Source organism: Ambystoma mexicanum, chromosome 10 (genome assembly GCF_040938575.1).
Source record: "Ambystoma mexicanum isolate Mex_15411 chromosome 10, UKY_AmexF1_1, whole genome shotgun sequence".
In the NCBI taxonomy this organism is placed as follows: Eukaryota; Metazoa; Chordata; class Amphibia; order Caudata; family Ambystomatidae; genus Ambystoma; species Ambystoma mexicanum.
The window spans coordinates 1075266058-1075287512 of NC_090932.1; the positions used below are offsets into that span (position 1 = coordinate 1075266058).

Consider the following 21455-nt stretch of genomic DNA (forward strand, 5'->3'; position numbering starts at 1 on the left):
ATTCTGAGGATTTTTCTGCGTTAAGTGGGAAAATTTACCTCCAGGGTTTTGCTGGAGGTAAATCCTCCACTCAAAACCTAAACTCCTAATTTGGCATAGTGGTAAAATTGGCGGAAACTCTGTTACTGCCAATTTTACCACTTACTGCCTAACTCGTAATGAGGCCGACTTTTTTAGTCTGAGAGATATAGGGGGAGAGAAAAGAGAGAGAGATTACCTAGGGCTCTCCTGCTGTGCTTACTCGCTTGCGCCTATTTGTAAATATGTTAATCCGCCTGTGCTAGAGAATTTCACCTGCTGCCACTGACCATGAATTGTTGTGTGTTACGCCATTGTGTTCGATGTGCCCACACCACCCGTTGTAAAAGTCTTTTATACAAAATGAGTAAATAAAAGAGCTGCACGATTTGAATAGCTCCCACCTCAAGGCAATTTACATTCCTCCGACCCTAACAGCCGCCCTCGCACCCCCCTCATCACCATTGAGACCAGAAGGCACATCAGTGCCATGTTAGTAGCTCAACATAACATATGACAAGAATATGTTGTGGGTTCAGATGAGTTACCACAGAAGCTGGTTTGACTACCCATCCGGTCTCCCACCCAAACCCAAGAACTGATTCCCAGTAAAAGACTCCCTCTGAGGAAGCCGGGCGATTTCCACACAGTGTGCTAGTTAGTGCCAGATGTCTGAGTTTCAATATATGACCTAGGGCCAGTCGGAACATTTCCCAATTTCCCCAAAGACCAGTGCGCCGCTGCATTCAGCCCTCTTGACGTAGTGCCCAGAAATGGCTGTCGTCACAGATGTGCGCAGCTGTCTAGCCCAGGCGATCACCCCCCTGGGCCATGCATGCACCTTGATTGGGAAACATGTGGTCTGCATTACAACAAATCGTTCTCAAAATCCAGGAAATTCCCATTTGGCTGGGAGTGTCAGGAATTCTCTTGTCATGTTTCCGAAAATGTTAATGGCCACGGCTATGGAACAAGAAAAGACAACTGAACCCAAATCACGCGCTTCCAAATAGGATTTTTTTTAGAATGGAGACACCAAATCAAAAGGTTGCTATATATTTGTTTTTAATACAACAAGTAAACCGCGTAGCGGTATCCAAGCCGTTTAAATAACACATGTTGCTATTACCGAGCTGGCTGCTGATGCCGTCTTATGGCCCGCGGGGGAATAGTGGTATTGTTAGCCAATAGTACTCATTTTATTACCCTTGGACCAAACAAGGTTTGTTCGCAGATGGCGGGAATGTAGCAGCATGTAAGGCACAGGTCGCCTCAGAAGGCTCTTCACCTCGCCTCGCTTTTTTTATCCAGTTGCGAGTCTTTCAGATGGGTGCGCTACCTGCATGAGAAAGCTCCCGCCGAAACCCGCCCTGTTTGAACAAGTGAAGGTGACACACGTTTAAGTTGAAAGGGTGGCTGTCTCGACACCCACTTCCTCAAAGGGCGCGCGCCGATGCGCTGCGGAGGAAGGAGGGGTTATGCGCAGGCTGCCTCCTGCAGGGTTTGGCGGGGGCTTTGATGGGGGTGTGCTGCGCGCTGCTGGAGACACGGAAGCTGGGCACGGCGGCACTTTGGGAGGCTTTTAGCGCCACCGAGGGCCCAGTAGGCATCGCCGAATTTGGATGCGAAGACAGGAGAATGTGAGCGTGGCGAGCACGAAATAGGTTATACCAAGGACATTACAGCGGTAACTACGCACTGACGCAAAGAACGAAAACTTGGCTTCCGCTGCATGTGTAGGCGACGCTGGAAGTAAGAGTGAGGGGTTCGCCTGGCACTTTTGGGGAGTAGAAACGCCGGGAGTTGTGGAGTGGCTGCACCCTGCCAGCTGCGCAACGCAGAGGGAAAACGGAACGAGGTGCGAGGAGAAACCAGGGTCCCCGTCAGGAAGCGGCGGCAGTCCGGACCGGTACCCCATGTCGGACACCTTCCTCCCGCCACGGTTCCTCAAGATGTCACTCAGGATGCCCAGGAGCTGTAAAATGGGTAGGTGCCCAATCATTTCGCACTGCTCTGTTGCTCGATTCTTTACCTGCATGTGCACCTGGAAAGGAAATGCACGGGCGGCGTTCCCGACACACTTCCGCTGCCGGTCGGTCCCTGTTACTATTAACTCATAGCAGGTATCTGGAGATAGGCTCAGTGGGTTGGATGACTGCTGCAGATATTTCAGAGCATCAGCCTGCTATCTTTACAAGGAAGGCTCATCTTACTGTATTATCCGTTCTAGGTTGATGACGTCTGATATCACATGACCTTTTGACCCCCAACATCACATCAACGGGAGTGATGGAACACGAATTTTAATACAGGAAAGGGGCGTCACTGATGTAAACAAAAACTGCAATTTTTTTAAAAGTAACACAATAAAACGTTTCTTAGGGCAGACGCCAGGTTATTTAAGTGAATGTCCGTGTTAATTTATGGTTGATGGCTGGTGGTGCCTGAGGTGCAGCAATTATTTGCCTGTGGCACACACATGAGACCCATCATAGTTCAGGGGCCCACCCCTCTTATGCCAAAACAGTCTGACATGGATAGTTAATGCTATTCAATTCCAGGTGAAGCCTCATGAGCCAGGTATAGTCATTACATGCGAAATACATCCTCACCTGCCTATGAGCTGCCATTATTTTTATTTATTTATTTATTTATTTTGTACATTTATAAAGTGCACAAAGCTGCCCTCGGGCATCGTGGCGCTGTTACATGCAAAGCTTACTTAGTTACAGGATACAGAAAGAAGAAACGGCCTGTCTGTGATAATTATGGATGGTGCAGCCTCATATGCCAAGGTACTGACGACGTCATATGTCACATGCAACATCAAATACCAAAGTACTGCCGTCCTATGCCAGATAAACCCTAATAAGCCAGGTGTAATTATCATTTGCAAGGCACCGTGTTACAGACCCACGTATTGCCATTAGAGGCAACATCACATGCTCGAATACTGACACGTAGGCCTGTTGAGACTAACAAGGCACAGCATCACATATTCAGGCTCTGTTACCACATACCAAGCGCAATTTACAATGCCCAAATACCACCTTCTAATGCACATTACTTCATCAGGACATTACTATTTACCAGTTTATGCAACAATGTGAGTGACCCAAACAATTTTCAGAGTCATTATAGACCATTTCTGCAATTACTAGATCCAAAGGTGTTCAAATACTCAGCTGCCGTTTGAAACCAAAGCTCCAGTGAAAGCCAGGAAACATGCTGTTATAGCAGAATAGTGACCCTGTTGGGTAAACATATCATTGTTTGAGATCCTGGGGCATTGACTGAATTTGAGGTGTGTGTATTGTTCTCTCTTTCTCTCGCCCGCTCTCTCTTGCTCACACACGCTCCACGCAAAGGTCCTTTTTTTAAATCACAAGCATAAGCGTCTTACAGATAGTGCTGGCTGACTGAGCTCTAGCTGCAGGGGCCGGCCTTGGATCCCCACAGTGCCCCGGGCAGCAAAGCAAAATTTGGCGCCCCCCCAGCGTGCCCCAGGTCATGCAGGAGGGGGCACATATTTCAATAGGTATGACAGGCGCCCTACTGTTATTGAATGCGCTGCTCTCCCGAGCGCAGAGCGCATTTAATTTCAATAGGGTGCGTGTCATGTCTTCTGTCACCGCGTGAGCTAGGGCGAACCCTTGAAACACTCCCCGAGCTGGAGTGGCAGGGGGCTAATGGCAGGGCTTCCCGGGCAGCCGACCGGGTGTCCCTCTCCTAAGACCGGCCGTCCTAAGACCGGCCATGTCTAGCTGCACATTCCAAATGCTGTCTTAGAAAAAATGACTACGGGCAGCACTGCGCCATGCTTCTTGCAGCTCTGTGCTCATTGTGTCGGCCGTCTCCAGCGAGTTTGGCAGGACTGAGTTAAATGTATGAAGTTGCACTCGAGGGCGCTCCAGCCCCTTAAGCATCAGCAAATGATGTTGAGTTTCTGAAACGCCTCTTCAGAAACTCAGACACAGTATTTATTGGTGGGGGTTTGTTAAATGTTAAAGGTATTTGTACCGCGCACCGTCACCAACGGAATTGGTCCCCAGGCGCTCTGGCGGATCTGTAAACGATAAGGTGGGATGGGTTAGTAAAGTGAAGAAGGAGTAGGATAGTGAGAGGAGTGGTGCTCTGTTGGCAGCTTCAACTCGGTATACACCGGGTACTGAGCTTTGGTGCGGGTATTGGATCGGTGTCAGTCCGCGTGTGCTGTTGCTCCGGCATATGTGTTGTTGCACTGTTGTGAAGTGCGTGTGGCTTATTGTGCGAGAGATGGTTGTGTGAGTTTTTTGAGTGCGATAAGTATGCATAGTTTGAGCTTATATTGGTTAGTGGGTTACCTTTAGCATGCTAATTAACATTCACAGTTTGTCTAAGTGGGGCACTAGTTGACCTTCACAATCCTATCTAGATGCGGCGCAGGTTAATGTTTAGAATTCTATCTGGGTGTGGGCATGCTAACATTCACAATCTTATCTAGATGCGGCGCAGGCTAGTGTTCACACTTCTAAGTGTGGCACATGCTAACATTCAAGTTTCATCTAGGCGCGGGCATGCTATCCTTCAATCAAATCCTGTCTGGATGCTGCGCAGGCTGATGTTCACAATTCCATCTGAGTGTGGACATGCTAACGTTCACAACTCTATCCGAGTGTGGACATGCTAATATTCACAACTCTATCTGAGTGTGGCAATGCTAGTATTCACAATTCTATCCAAGTGTGGACATGCTAATGTTCACAACTCTATCTGAGTGTGGACATGCTAATATTCACAACTCTATCTGAGTGTGGACATGCTAATATTCACAATTCTATATAAGTGTGGACATGCTAATATTCACAACTCTATCTGAGTGTGGACATGCTAACATTTACAATTCTATCCAAGTGTGGACATGCTAATATTCACAACTCTATCTAAGTTCAGGCATGCTAACATTCAAAATCCTATCTAGATGTGACGCAGGCTAATATTCACAATTCTATCTGAGTGTGGACATGCTAACATTTACAATTCTATCCAAGTGTGGAAATGCTAATATTGTGGCAGTCTATATTATTGGGAGGTAAGATAGAATGGCAGGGGTTTTCTGGAGTAAAGTAATTGCTCTACTCCCAACCCATGCCACACTTACAGTTTTTGTTGGTGTCTGTTGACTACTGGCTTCACTGGCTTCCCCTGCGGACACCTGCTGAGACATCTTGGAGCTGCCAGTGTTGGAGCCGCCCTTGTCCTTGGGGCCCTTAGCTGCGGGGGCTGCCCTGGAGAGGTTTGTAATGACCTAGGAGGATAGCCAATCACGGGCGGCGAGGGCGGGAAGGGAGGCGGGACGTGGAGGGAGCAATGGGCGAGACTCCAGGGGATTTAGGGGCCGGGGGAGCAAGTTTCCATTCTCATGCAGCTTGAAATAACTATATTGGGCCAAAATAGGTCGAGGATGGGCGCTGCACTCACCTTGCTGGAGCAGGAAATGGTGGTGTGCACACTTCGACGGGTCGCTAGACCCAAACACAAGTGGGCCTCAGCCAATCACAGGCGGCATGGGCGGGAAGGGAGGCGGGACGTGGAGGGAGCAAGTTTCCATTCTCATGCAGCTTGAAATAACTATATTGGGCCAAAATACGTCGAGGATGGGCGCTGCACTCACCTTGCTGGAGCAGGAAAAACAAACACACTGACACAGATGAGGATAGATGTTAAAATTCATCTGCTGGCCACAGCTGACTACATTTACTTCAATGACAATTCATAACATCTTCATAAGGTCTGACGTTGCAGTGCTTACCCAATTAGAGTAAAGCCATCAAAATGAGGATTGCTTTAGCAATAAAGTATGGATGCGTGCAGTGCTACTGCTCAGAAATAAAGATAGGGTGCCTTCCTCTAATGCGCTCTTCTAAAGATATGCCCTTCAAAATGTTCAATTTTATCCTGACAAAACCTCTGTCAACCAGCAACATGTATTTTCAGTTTCTTTCATGTTCAAAACCATACATCAGTTGCTATAAATTGCCTACTGCTCAGTGCAAGCTTTAATTTACACCCAAAAAAACATTCTTACACACAGCGTGTGCCTTTTTGCGTGTTTTCCAAACATGTGCATTCAATGCAAAAGAACATGTTTGTAAATAAAAACATGCTTGGAGCAGTGCTTCAGATTTAGTGCCTGCAATGTGTGTGGACTGCAAGTGAAGACAAGTCACTCTTCACTCTTTCTCACCATGAATGCGATAGGTGTACAGTTCTTGCTGCCACATCCTCTCATGTTGTTCCTGCCGCAGCCCTACAGGAAGAAGAGCGAGCACCATCACACGAGGGTTACGACATAATTCAAATGTACAGATTGCTTCATTTGGCTGCAAGGATCAAGTTTGAGACCCTCTGTATCATCCTCAAGGCCTTCTGGGGCCAGCGCCCGCACTACATCCAACTCTCTCTTCCAAAATACCTTTCTTCTCGAGCCTTTCGCTCATCTACCTCCAACTCTCTGAGGGTCAGGCGCCTCTCCAGGCAGAGAGTGGGGGGTAGGTCTCTCTCCTCTGCAAGTGCCTCCCTCTGGAATGGCCTACCTGCACCTCTCAAACTTGAGCCGGATCAACTGAAGTTCTGGAAGCAGCTCAAGGCCTTCCTTTTTTCCTCTGCTTTCTCTCTCTCTCTCCCTCCCCTGCTGACCTTCCTGTCTGCTGCACCGACTGGCTGCTTGGTACCCTCAGAGTCCCACTGGGTACCAGGCCCCTCCATGTTCAGTCTCCCCTGCACTGCCTCTTGGCCACTTAGGGGCTGTAACTGTAAACTCTACAGTCCCCTGCCTCCTTGCACTTGCCCAGAGCTGCCTGACCTGGCTGCACTTCCCCCTCTGCCCTCCCCCTGCACCTTGCGCTGTCACACTTGCACGATCTGAATGACACAAGGCCTAGTAAGGTAGTTTGTTTTGTCCTCCCACTGTCTTCCCTCTCTTCTCTTGGCGTGCCTAGAAACACTCGTGTACAGGTGCTTTATAAATGACATATAATTTTCACAGGCTCTATGGTCTTTCATCCCCAGTTATTTTTTGGATTCGTATCTGCTGAAATCTTTGTAGCGAAAAAAAGCATAACATTTTAGAAAAATATTTATTGGGGGTTACCTTCCCATCCCCTATTGTTTACTCCCTATTCCCCACCCCCACCCCTACCCTTTACATCCCCTTACCCACTCCCCACCCTATATTTGTTGATGATTTTTTCTGTACCAATATTTTCGGCAAAAAACGAATCGAAAAAATGTATTTGCGATGTAACAACGTTGTACCTTCTCACATTGTAACTACAAAAAGAGGCATGCTCTGTAAATGCCGTGCTGATGAAAACGAGTTAACATGCAATCACACTCACAGGACCTGAGAAAACTGTTTTAAAATTAGAAAAGGCAAGTCGCGCGACACAACCACAATACACACAGGCGCTGTGGCCATATAATCGTGCTACTGAAGATGGCATTATCCCTAATCAAACACTTGAATATTTGTTAAAGTTGCTGCTTATTTCTTTTTGCATTAGAACAGAGCAGGCATGAATGGCAATATTTGTGCTCAGCATGCTGCTTTATTTTTTAATGCAAACGTGATTTCTTCATCAGCTCTGAGTCAGAGCTGAGCTGGGGATGGTTTGACTAAACATGAGGCAAGCCAGTAAAAGAATGTCAGTTTAAAACTGGATTGGAATATCTGGTAAATCATAGAAGTGCGTATTGGCTTTGTAACTGCATCTCATACGTCACACCTAGGTGAGAGAGGGTATGCCCAGACGTGGGTCGCTTTCTTGTGCGCCATAGGGAAACAAGCTGCACCTCACTGAGGCCGCCCAACAAAGCTGAAACGCGTTTATGGTTGCTTGTGTTTCGGTGCAGAGGGGACCTGGCCTAGCAGTTCGGGCTGGGCTGCTAGCATGGTGGCAAAAGCTGACTGATTTGCATATGGCTGGACCCCTTTTGCAATGGCGCAGACAGGGTAAAAAACAGTGGTGTGGAAGGTTGCCCAGAGCAATGCCAGTGGTTTAGATTAATTCAAAACCTTACACCCCTCACTTTTTTTGTTTGTCTCCCTATGTGACAGAGGGTATGCCCAGACATGGATCCCTTGCTTATTGCGCCATAGAGACCAAACTGCGCCTCACTGAGTAGGTCCAACAAGGCCGAAAGACATCTGGGATTGTTTGTGCTTCTGTGCAGAGGGGACCTAGCCTATCAGTTTGGGCAGGGCTGCTCCCATTGGTGGCAGTACCTGACTGATTTGTATATGGCAGGACCCTTTTTGCAATGGCGCAGAAGGGCTAAAAAACGTTAGTGTGGAAGGTTGCCCAGAGCAATGCCAGTGGTTCAGATTAATTCAAAACCTTCCACCCATCACATTTTTGGTTTGTCCACATGTGTGAGAGAGGGTATGCCCAGAAGTGGTCCCCTTGATCGCTGTGCCATAGGAAACCAAGCTGCACCTCGCTGAGGAGGCCCAACAAGACTGAAACATTTCTGGGGCTGCTTGTATTTCCGTGAAGAAGGGACATGGCCTAGCAGTTTGGGCAGGGCTGCTCCCGTTGGTGACATTACCTGACTGATTTGAATATGGTTGGACCCCTTTTGCAATAGCACAGAAGAGCTAAAAAACAGTGATATGGAAGGTTGCCCAGAGCAACACCAGTGGTTAAGATTAATTCAAAACCTCCCACCCATCACTTTTTTGGTTTATACATCACACCTTCAGCCAGTGCTGGGTTTTCACATTGCATGCCAGGGACTTAATTTTAATAGGAACAATTAAGCTAGAAGTTCCAGCATGCAATGTGTAAAACCAACAATGGCTGTTGATGTCATGCAAGAAAAGGGGTCACTTGGCAGCTAGGGAAGTGACACCCCACAGTGCAAAATCATACCTGGAGTCCTGCCTCACCCCCACACACCACATAATACATACCTTGGGCCTCATTACGGGTTTGGAGGCAGCCACGGTGCTATTAGCACCATGGCTGCCTCCAAACCGGGCTCCAATACCGGGTCATTCCGACATAGGAGGACTCAGTATATCCTCCTTGCAGGAACCATTCCCCATTCCCATTGAGCCCCTATGGGGCTCAATGGGAATGGGGAGGGAGGTAACAACGGGCACAATACAAGTGTCCCGTTGTTACCTCCCTCTTCCCCTCGCGGGACCCGGAAAAGACATCTGGTTTTACCAGACGTCTGATCTGGGTCCCGCAAAGGGAACCTCGTAATCAGCCCTGACGGAATGAAGGGGGCCGGTCCCGTACCAGCCCCCTTAATTCCGTCAGCGCCAGTGTCGCAATGAGGCCCCTAGTGTCCTTCTTCCCCACCCCCATAACACAAAACCCATACCTGGTGTCCTGCCTCCCCATGCCCCACAAATCATAACACACACCTGGCATTGTGGAGTCCCCAACGTCAAAATACGAACCCCCTACTTGGTGCCACCCCCAATATTACAAAACCTATGCGTGGCATCCTGCCTTCTCAGAGCCCACAACACAAAACCCATAACTGCCACCATGCCTTTCTTTCCCTCACTCCAACCTACATTACCGCCACGATACTGGTATTCATGCCGGGGCCCACCAGTAGCATGAATACATGGGGCTCCCTACATTCAAACTGTAATCAGAAATTCAGAACCTCCTGAGATTTATGCGCATCCTTACGACAATAAAAGCAACACAAAGCCATTTTTCTCAAATGTCCTTTTAAAAAAATTATATTTTATCATTTGTATACTTTTTCAGAGTTTTCAAAATCCTCTGTCCTTTTTTAATTTTGGCAACAAGAACCATGACACTACATGTTCTGTTCTAAGCTGCCATAGTCATGTGGCTAAATTAACACAAATGTAAACAAATATTTAACAAGAAAATCTCTAAGAGTTTGCAGCATATTATATATTTGTTTCGTCAAACAACATAGACACGCTTACCTGTTCTGTTCCTGCAGTTTAATTGTTTCAATGAGAAGAGCTATGTTGCATCGATAATGAAGAAAGACCCTCTCACATATGTTCATGGACACTGTTACAGTTCCCTTTATAGGTCCTCAACATTTCTGTATAGTATTTAGCAGTGATTTACTTCATTAAATATACATTTCACATATGTTTGTATCTTAAACCTAAAAGAGATACACTTTAACAATAGTTTTCATGCATGTACAAGACCAAATTCGTCTTCCCCACTAAACGACAAATTGTGAAACTGGCTCATGCATATGCACCCAGAGGGATTTGAACTGCACCTCTTGGTTTCAACAAAATCCTTAGGTTACATCATTAACAGCAGTCTGTCCTTCCAGAGACACATAGCCCAGAAGGCCCAAACTGCCTGGCTCTAAATCTCCACCCTTTGCAAAATAAAACCATTCATTCCGTCAGAGGCCTTCTGGACCGTGGTACATGCCCTTGTGTTCTCACACTTCGATGGGGGAACTGCCCCCTTGATGGGGCACCAAGCCAATCTCTTGGCTCCCTTAAAAGCAGTCCACCAACCTGCAGCATGCCTTGTTACACACGTGCAGAAATTTGATCGAATCACCCCCATCCAACGTGAACTACATTGGATTTGTCTCCAGGCTGGGATACTGTTCAAGAATACATGTATCATCTACAAAGCATCAAAAAGTTAAAGGGGCACCTGGCAATTCCCTGATCTCGGCAGATAAAAATGTGCGTATATGTCAAAAGTGATCAGGGCGATCCCAGATATAATGTGACCCACTATTTATTCCATTTGCCATATTTACAAAAAGGTGATAGTTCATCTAGCAATTTCGGTATACTAAATCAACATGTAGCACAGGAAATGATACAACTTACATTCCATATATACAATCAACATTGCTTGTGGACATAATATACAAAAAATATAAATCATAGCAATGCAAACTGGCCCCCTCAGCATAATCTGGAGCCATAAAACAATATGTATGCTCAATCAATCAGCTTGGTGTACAGCGTTGTAAAGTAGACACTTTCTTGTGGTAGGATTGTCGACACGACTGTGTTTCAGCCTCTCCAGCAGTTGTGGGGTGCTGTAATTACACGAGCCTTCATCAGGACGGGGAATTGTAAAGAAGTCTAATTTAAGGGGTCTCCTGTGATAGTGATCTAAAACACAAATGGGTTACTATAAGTGAAGGAGATCTATATCCAGAGCATATATTAAAAATGTAAGCCACTATGCTTGTTGATCTCTTCAAGGAATCCCATTGCGGGGACTTACTGCATAAATTCAGGAGGTGTATATAAGGAATCTGTAACACACAGGAGAATATTGTTTAGTCTTCAGTATCGTCTACCAAAATGATTACAATCGAAAGAACCAAACAGGTAAGTTACCTGAGTGGGGAAGACCCATGGGTCAAGGAATCCACTTCTCATTGGTGGAATTCTGAAATTCCCATCTGTTGGGACAACCTGAGGCTGGGCAACAGGTAAGAGGGTTCCAGCTCTCTATGCATTCAAAAGAATAGAAAGACAGAGGTTCCAGTGAATGTAGTCCCATCCTATGTCTAGGACAATTCTATCTGAATTGCTGAATGTCAAAAAGTAGCATGCAATAGACACCACGGTACAGTGTCTGAAATAAGTGTGTAATCCATGCAGAGATCCGATGTGAGGGATTCATATACCCCAGCATGGCACCCATGTTGTGCGCAATATGAAATTACTACCATCTTGAGTCTGAACTCACAAGTTTATTTATTTATTTATTTGGATTTGTATAGCGCACATCTGCCCAGGGGCATTGTGGCGCTGGTCATGTATTCTCACTTAGTACATGTCATTTCAAGATACATAATTTACAACAGGTAGGTGGATCGACGGGTTACATAGAATAGATACACGTGTGGTTGATACATCATGCTGTCACAAGAACCAGTGTGCGCATAGTTATATACGGATGTCACATAAAATCACTATGAAGAGAGAGTTAGTTGAAGAGGGTGATTTTTAGCAATTTGCGGAAAGCTTGGTATGATTTTTCGTTCCTGAGTACCGTAGGAAGGGCTTTCCAGTTTTTTGGAGCTAGGTGCTGGAAGCTAGAACCCCCAGCTTTAGTTCTTTTGAAAGTGGGTACATAGGTCTGGTTAGACAGGTGTTACCTGGTGGGTCTGGAGGACGCGATGTGGGTGATCCTTCCGGCTAGATAGACTAGGGCGTCAGCGGAGAGGCATCTGTGCGTAATGGCCATAGATTTGAAGAGGATCCGTTCTTTTATGGGTAACCTGTGGGCCTCTTTTCTGGCATGGGAAATGTGTTCCCTTTTCGGAATGCTCAGGGCTGCTCTTAAGGCGTTGTTCTGAGTGACTTGCATCTTTTTAATGTTTTTTGTTGAAGTGCCCAGGTAGAGGGCATTGCAGTAGTCCAGCTTGGTACCTACTGTGGCTCTGGCTATTGACAGGCAATTTTTTGTTGAGAGGAAAGGTTTCACTGCATTAATTATCTTGGTGGTGAGTGCAGCGGATGGCGCTATGGCCTTTACCTGCCGTGACATGGATAGTGTTAAATCAAGTATACTCCTAGGGTTTTTACAGCCGATGAGACTGTGATGGTGGAGTTATCGATTTTGAAGGTTTTGTATTGTGGTGGGAGTTTGTTTAAGGTTTTTTTAGTGCCAACTATGAGGATCTCTGTTTTGTCTCCGTTTAGGCATAGGCCATTGGCTGCCATCCAGGTTTGGATGGCTGTATAGATCTTGGTTAGTGCCACAGCGTCTTGTTCATAGATGCCTGTGAGAGGGAGTAGAACTTGAGTATCGCCGGCATAGTTGGTGTAGGCTATGTCGCGGCGATCTAGGTCATTGAAAAGTTGGAGAGTGAAGATATTGTATAGTGTGGGGGCAGTGCAGGTGCCTTGTGGGACACCACAGCGGATGGTGGTGGGGGTGGCGGAGGCAGAGTCTGAGAAGACTTTCATGAGTCGACCTTCAAGGAAGGAAGTGACCTATGAGATGGCTTGCGGAGAGAAGTGGGCTTCGTTTTTGAGTTGTGTGCTTAGGATGTCGTGGTTGACCAGATCGAAGGCAGCGGACAGGTCCAGCAGGAGCAGGAGTGCTGGTTTACCTTTATCCATGATGTCATTGAGTTGAATTTTAAGATCGAGTAGGGCAGTCTCGGTCCCGTGTCCTGGGCGGAAGTTAGCGGAGACTGTAACAATAAACACTCCCGGAGGGTGTCATAGTGAGGATAACTCTATCAGCATACATGATACAAGCTAAAAAAGGGCATGCTCTTGTCCACTATGACGATCATGCTAGAAAAGTGGAAATCTATATGGTTGCCTACCGAGATGTCTCAGTCAAATTCTTTCCTTGTGCGGCACACGTCCCTCCACCAGTGATGCATGTATCAGTGACAAAGTGAAGCGCAGAGAGATGTGTTTATGATGAAGCCATGGAAACCGGGTTGAGTAAACGTTTTCATGGTGGCCATCTTGCGCTGGCTGGGTCCAGGTTTGGTGCCTAGGCATCACGGGGGGAGAAGCAAATGAGCCCACTTACTATATGGAGCAAGTTAAAATCCAAGTGTATCTATACATCAAACAGTTCTCAATACCACACTGTGTCTGAGGCATGTTATGTTAGTGCATATTATACATGGCCCCTATGTTGGGTGTTGTGTGGTCAAGTTCACAGTTACGCTTTACAATCCATGAGGAAAAACAGGGTATGTGCGCTCAAAAATGAAATCACAGAGCTCAGGTTATTCACATCCCTGATGGAGAGTATAGAGCAACAAAGTTCACAATTACATATGGTATCCCCCCAAAAAAGTGATCACAATTATGCTTTTTGAAGATTCAATAAGACAACAAATGTGCAATCAATATGGAAACACTAGAAAGTGAAACAGCAGCCCAAGTGTCTATTCCTGGGTGACCAAAGCTGAAACTAACAAAGAGGGCTGAGTGAATCTATTCATGATAGAATAAGTAAAGGCAAAGTGATGGGCCCCCACTCTATCAGTTAATTACATTTTTCCACTTAACAGCAACACTGAGGCCTCTGTTAGCAGTATCAAGCTGGTATATCCATCTCTGTTCTAACTTCCCAAGCAGTTTGTCTCCATCTCCCTCTCTCCTGTTGGGGGCAAGCATTCCTAGGGCAACCCATTTGAGATCTTGATCTGTATGCTTTTTGTGACTGAAATGTTCCACAAGAGTTTTGTCACAGACTTTTTGCCATATGCAGGAACAGTGTTCTGAGATTCACTGTTTAACTGGTTTTATGGATTTTCCTACGTAAAGTAATTGATGTATATGACTAGTTTGCTATTGCAGTTATTATGTGTCCTGAGAATCCAGTGGATGTTGCTGTGGTCAAAAGAATGTCTAGTGTCAGTTAATTGACAAGCAACGCATTGTCTACATTTATAATGTCCCTGGATTGTTGGAACCCCCGAGGTCCATTCTAGAGACTTTTTTATCACTAGTTCTTTGTAAGTATGGACCAAATGTTCTTGTAATTTTGGATTCTTCTTGAAAGCGAAGAAAGGTTTCTTGGATAGGGTCCCAATGTTCTGTATGAGATGGCCATTTTTATTGATGGTACTTGTCACTATGTTACTGATGGGGCTGAAGGTGGTGACGCCCACCAATCTCTGCAGGGCTTCTTTCACCCTTGAAGTTAGACAGACTACCCTTGCGGTGTTGGCTGCTCTTTTACGGTGTGTCTCATTGTTTTTTTGGGGTACACCCTTTGTAGCAGTCTCTGTTGAACGCCCTCTGAATGTCGCTCAAATTTGTCTTTGTGCATGCAGTTCCTGCAAATCCTTAGAAATTGTCCATACAGTAAGTTATTTTTCAGACCCACTATATGGTAACTCATGAAGTGTAATAGACTATTGCGGTCAGTCTTTTTGTGAAAAAGTTCAGTTTAAAATTCCAAGCCAGTTCTATAAATGTGAAGATCCAAAAAATCAATTGCTTGATGGTCCCAATTAATGGTGAAATTAATATGGCTGCCACACATATTGAGCCACGTATGGAATAAATTCAGTTGGTCTATAGAGCCTGTCCAAATCAGAAGGATATCGTCGATGTATCAACGCCACACTTTGATAAATGGCTTGTAGGGGTTGGTTTCAGCATAAATATAGCATAAATACAGCATAAATATAGTTTCTCTCATATTGCACCATATATAAGTTGGCAACATCTGATGTGATAGTAGCCCCCTTGCTGATACATTTGATCTGCTTATAAAGTTGTTTTTTTAAAGAGGAAGAAATTCTTGGTCATTGCGAGCCTGATGCACTCGAGAATGAAATTAGTGGACACTGTAGATGTGAATCTGCAAGACCAATCTTTGGTTAGGGACGCTTTCCGAGTTCGTCCACTGGCCTTCCGCCTCTCTCTCGGGCCTCAGACCGGTCTTGGACTTCTCGGCTCCACTTGTGGCATCTCCGCTTCTACGAATCCTTCTCCTGGCTGCAAACGATCCGCTCTTGCTGTTCCTCCGGGGAGGACTCTGTGTTCTTCCTAGTCCTTCTTCCCTTTTTATAGTTGGATTGGTTTTGACTATTGGGCATAGTCTAGACCTCTCATTTTAGTTCTTCTATCAGCTCCGAAAAAATCTACAGATCTTCCTTGTCTCAGTCCGGGCATTATTACCCTCTATGGGATCTCTTGTATTCTTCCTCCTCCCAGTAGAGTTATAGTGGGAATTATCTTTATGGTCCCCATTCTTCCTCGTCCTGGTTCTGTGGTCAGAGGTTGATGGATCCACCCTACATAAGTACATGGATTTTTGGGGTACTATCTGAGTTTGTGGAGGATGGGAGTTTGAGGAAAGTTGGATAGTATTATTGTAATACCATGCCTCTCCTACGCTGCCATCCCTCATCCCACAGGGGTTATTCCTCCCCATGTGATCCCTCTGTGGTGTACCACCCACAGAGGGACTATTGGACTGTGGCCGTACAACCCTGGCCACACGAGAAGCGGATCCCCTTAGGGGAGAAGGGATGACATCCGAAGATTTGTCACAATATCTAAAAGCTAAATATGAATCATTGCACTTCAACCATGGACATGAAAATAAACCTTGGATTCCATATTGCTCAAACACTTAAAAAAATGCCTATGCTATCTAAAATGTATTAAGCAGCTATAAAGGAAATACCAAGCGAGACAAAAAGTAAACTGAATCCTCAAACTAATATCCAATCCGTGAACTTGTCATGATATTCATGGCAGTATCATGCAGGAAGTGATTTCACTGGAAGTAGTTAATATTTGATTGCTCCCTACACAGTTCCCGCAAAAGATTTGTGTTTAAAAATTGCATAGATGCACAGCAATAAAACAATGAGCTATAACTGCAGTGTACACTTGGCCACATATATGCTATATTGGATTTGAAGAGTAGATAAACAGATTTGGGGTTTATTTTGAGAATATGAAATTGTGCTGAAATTGTTACTTATGAATGGAAAATTGCTGTGTAAATTTAAATTACAAGATGGCTTGTATTTTTTTTTACAGCCCTAAATATCCCCTGATGATGGATTTAATTTCTGAACCCTGCTCAGATACTATATTTGGCTGTTATTCTACCAGAAAATGTAATATGTCTGAAAATAGAGCAACAATTAATTTATGCATATCTGAAAATTACAATTGAATTATTTTAAAATGTGGATTGAATTATATTCATAATTGTTCTTAATTACCAGTCATGCGGGATGGGATTCCTCAAAGCCCAAATTGACAGGAATGGAATCCCCCAGAAGGCATGGGTTTGGCAGTGAGAGCCACCCCTCCTGATTTTAAAGAGTATGTGCAATTGACACAGAAAAGAAAAACAGCCTACAATATCTATCACCTATACTAGATAAACCACATATCCCTTCTTGTGATTCCAGCCACATGATACCAAAAAAGGAGCAATAGCATTGCCCTGTAACATATGGCATATATGTTTAAGGCCCGTAGGACTAGGGCTGTGGCAGTACAATGTGGGGGCAGAGGAGACTGAGAGGTTCTGAAATGTGTTTGCTCAATACCAGCTCAGCAAAGCAGGAGGCTGGGGGATCAGACCCGGTAGCCTTTAATCTTTGGTCTCTATGCCGAGACTGAAAACAAGTGCCAGTGGTGTACTATTAAAGGTCAACCAGCTTTTCTGACTAGGTAGTGTCAGACCCTATTAACAGTATAGCAAGACCACTGCTGTTAAAGTCACATCTAAATAATAGTCTTGTTAAAAAGTGCAGTAGTCTCAAATATATACATTTTGTAATCCTTCTGAAAATGGCTGCACTTTCTAATAGGGGTGGATGGAAGACCCCTATTCAGCACAGCAACATGGAATGGCAGAATATGGGTGTACTGCCACCCTTGAGGATTCTGTCTCCTGATAGACCCCCACAAATTGTGATGATTTGCAAGGTATTGTTACTTCTCCCCAAGGGCGAGCCCTTTCCCATGAGGCTGAGGAGGTATGACTTCTACCCAATAGTCCCCCTAGCGCTGGCATAATGGGGTAGGACATCATGGGACGGGACTTCCCCTATGGGGATATAGACGATCACGCAGGGTATAGCTCGTTGGTCAATGTCACACTGCATCCTTCCCTAACCCTGCTCTCCATGCCAAAAAAAGTCCTTGAAAGTAGATCCATGTATTTGTGTAGTGTATGAGAAAAAACCACAACCAAAAGTACCAGGAGGAGGAAGAGCACAGGAGACATGAAGATTACTTACTGTCTAGTACTGTACAAGGTGGCCCCAAGGATGTATGAAGATCAAGCCATCACGAACAACACAAGTCTTTGATAATCCGCCAGGGTGGGACTGGCAACATTGTATAAGAAGAAAAGAAGGACAGATGATTTTGTCAAGCGCAGCCGGGAGAGGCTGCAGGTGTGAGCAGGAGTTTCGAATCCGGTCAGCTGACTGGAGTGAGCCACTAGCAGAGGATGCCGGCAAGGTGCTGAGGGAGTTCTCCATAGGACCAGCTGGAGCGGACCCAAACACAACGCAGGAAGAAGAAGCTGAGCAGTCCAGGCAAGCATGGAGCCGCCGTGCTGCTGCAGAAGCAGAGAAGAAAAGCCTGAAGAGCCAGAGAGACGAGCCCCAGTCCCAGGAAGCCCGGGTGGTGTGTCAAAGTCCCATGGAAGGTAACAGGAGGTGTGAGAGACCCAGAGATAGACAGGGGTGGAAGAGAGGCATGCTCGAGAGGCTCTCTGCCGACACATTAGTAACAGTCAAACTACTGGGAAGGGCGCATCGAGCATCAGTGAAAAACATCTTAGTCACAGTCGCTGCAATAAGCCGACTGACCACCAGAAAAGTGTCTGGGACCTGAATGCAAGCATATTGAGCATCCAAGGAGAACCTCATCAGGGCAGGAGCCACAATAAGCCCACTGGCCACCAGAGAATGGTCTGGGACCCGAATGCAAGCATATTGAGCATCCAAGGAGAGCTTCCTCTTCGCACAGGCCACAATAAGCCCACTGGCCACCAGAGAAGGGTCTGGGACCCGAATGCAAGCATATTGAGCATCCAAGGAGAACTTCCTCATCGCACGGGCCACAATAAGCCCACTGACTACCAGAGAAGGGTCTGGGACCCGGACACAAGATTATCAAGAATCAGAATAGAACCTACTCATCACAGTGGCAGCAACAAGCCCACTGAACATCAGAGAAGAGTCTGGGACCCTGACAGAAATATATTAAATATCTGAGGAAAGCATCCTCATCACAGTGGCAGGGAAGAGTCCACTGAGGCTGTGAGAAGGACTAGAGACGTTGCCAATCCCAGGAGAAGGGAGTCATTCTCCCGATTCTGAAAGCTAAAGGAAGCTGAAAGTATTTTTGATCAAGGGATGCCAGAGGAAGGGAGTCATTCCCCCTGGCTTTGGTATGAACTATATTGGAGTGAGTGAACCAATACCAGGTGAAGGGAGTCATTCTCCAGGTTCTGAAAGTTGATGAAACTGAAAGTACTTTTTTGATCAAGAGACGGCAAGGGAAGGGAGTCATTCTCCCTGGCTTTTGTATGAACCAATACCGGGAGAAGGGAATCATTCTCCTGGTTCCGAAAGTTGACTGTTGTAAAGGTTTGTTGCAACCACACGCCAGGGGAAGGGAGACATTCCCCCTGGCATCCTTTTTGACAAAGGACATTTCTGGGTCTACCACCCACCTACCAGGAGAAGGGAGTCATTCTTCTGGAGAAGGAACTTTTCTGTTGACTCATTCTTTAGTTGTAGTGTAAGGGATAGAGGTAGGTTATGACACAGGATGGCGGAGTTTGATCTCTACAGACATTCTAACAGCCCATTTTTGGTATTAGTTTGAGGCAGGGAAACCCATTTTAGAACATTGGGATAATGAGGGATTCTTGTTTTACAAATAAGTCTTTGCCAACCACCACGCCACATTTGTGCCAGCTTCCTTCTTTGACACCCTTACAAAATGCACAAAGCATATCAAACAGCCCAGATGTTTCAGGCAATCTATGTGGCCAAAGTGTCCGATGGATGTGTCCGCAGGATGATGCAATTAACTAAAGAGTTCATGCTGGGTGAAAGCATAGGATGCAGAAAGTAACGTATTTCGTCAAAGTCGTAGTCGTCGACGTCCTAGGATTTCCATCTGTTCTATCAATGGTGCTGCATCACACCTCTACTAACAAATATACAGCCCCACTGAAAAGTGTCATACATAAAAAGTATAACAGCCCAGATGAGAAATGCTGCACTATCCAAAAAAGGTGGACGGAATACACACACATACCAGGTTTCAGCCACCTGAATGACCGAAACGTCCTTGGAATGGGTTTACAGGTCATTCTTACTGGATAAAACATCACTCCTGGGAGGAACTAAAATAAATTGAAAGCAGTGCATTCCCTTCTTGGGGGTTATACGAATCTAAGGGCAATTCTACTAGGTGGCCACCTACAGTAGGTTGCCAGTATCAAGTCAATTCTACCAGGCACCGGAATGGCCATGCTAGCAGCAAATTGGACCCATTCAACTAAGTGTGTCAAAACACTGTCACATTGCCTAAGGCAGCATAGATCCTTGCACTTGCCCTGAAGAAATCCCCTAGGAATTACACCTATTTTTCTAAGCGAACATGTCACACACCCCTGTAGAGGAGGTCCCAAATAAAACCTGCATTCCAAACGTCCATTTTGAACTACCAGGAACGTTCACACCGAGATATGTGATGTATGACGAGCAAATAAACCAGCAGAGAGCCGCATTAGGACTCTGCCCAGTGCCTAATAGAAGAACAGCACCTATTGAAGTACCAATACCCAGAAAACCATGGACAGTAAGGTATCCATTAAGAAAACCCTATCAACAAATGAAACGAAATGAAGATCGCCTAAGTGCAGTCCCTGAAGAAACCAAAACAGCCTTTATAAAAGACAAATTATGATGTCACGAGGGCCCGGACTGACTCACAGATAGGAGAAATGACAACCAGAGAATGATGCAAAGAGATGAAACGCCATGAAGAAGGATATCGTGAACCTAAAGTGAAAGGACGATGTCAAAATGCAAGAAGTTTAAGCTGTAAGCAAGATGAAGATATTCAAACAGTTACACCTGTAAATAAGCTTGGAACCGCAAAAAAGCTAAGAAAACAGTGCGGCTTGCTATGCTTAGTAGAAGAATAGTTGAGCAAGCGCCACCATACATAACCTACCTCAAACAAAGCACCTTATTATACGTTTATTTCTACTTTGCACAAGAAGCAGAATCAACCAAGGTTACTAAAGGCCACACGAGAAAGCTTCATATTTAACAAAAACGAGATGAGACGGCTGAAACAAAACTCAGCAGAGGCAACTCGTGCCAGGAGAGCCAAGGTCATACCAGTAGAAGAGACGAACAGTAGCTACATCTAATTGAAACTAAGAACAGAATTCCTGCCTCTGAAAGGTCGAGATAAGAAAGCGAAGGCAGGTGGTGGGTGAAACGAAAATCAAATACACAAATTGATGGAAAGGAGGCAAATTCACAGTGTCTGAATCATGTGACTAGCCAAGCAAGAAGAAGCGAGGGTTCACACATACGCATGGCACCAGGCTAGATGAAGATATCAGAACCTTTTCCAGACAGAAGATGCAGTTTCAAGGCCAACCGCAGAGAACTAATTGACACATGGCTACTGAAGTTATGATTGATTGTAACAAGGACTGGAGGAAGGCCGGGTACCTAAGGGCACCTTGCACCTGGCCGACCATTCTGCGTGCTGCTAAGCAAAGTAGAAAAGTATGCATGGGGTTGGTGCCAACCCAATCACAATGGACCAAATAATATAGGGTCCTATAGTTAGTAGAACCAATGGGACGTCATACTTTTAGTGACGTCTGCAGTAGTCATTTTGAAGAAGAGGCTTAGATGCACACCTGACATTGTTTACCCAATCCCCTCAC

The 21455-nt window shown here is 45.6% G+C and overlaps 1 protein-coding gene across 1 annotated transcript in view; it reads left to right on the top strand.

Annotated features, from left to right (window-relative positions):
* The first annotated feature begins 1801 nt into the window (after window positions 1-1801).
* The window catches only part of ARHGAP25 (Rho GTPase activating protein 25), a 624418-nt gene continuing 604764 nt past the window's right edge, over window positions 1802-21455 (top strand). Inside the window, exon 1 of the mRNA XM_069618880.1 lies at window positions 1802-2004. Coding sequence (XP_069474981.1) covers window positions 1935-2004 — 70 coding nt within the window. The 5' untranslated portion in view covers window positions 1802-1934. The remainder of the gene's footprint in view (window positions 2005-21455) is intronic.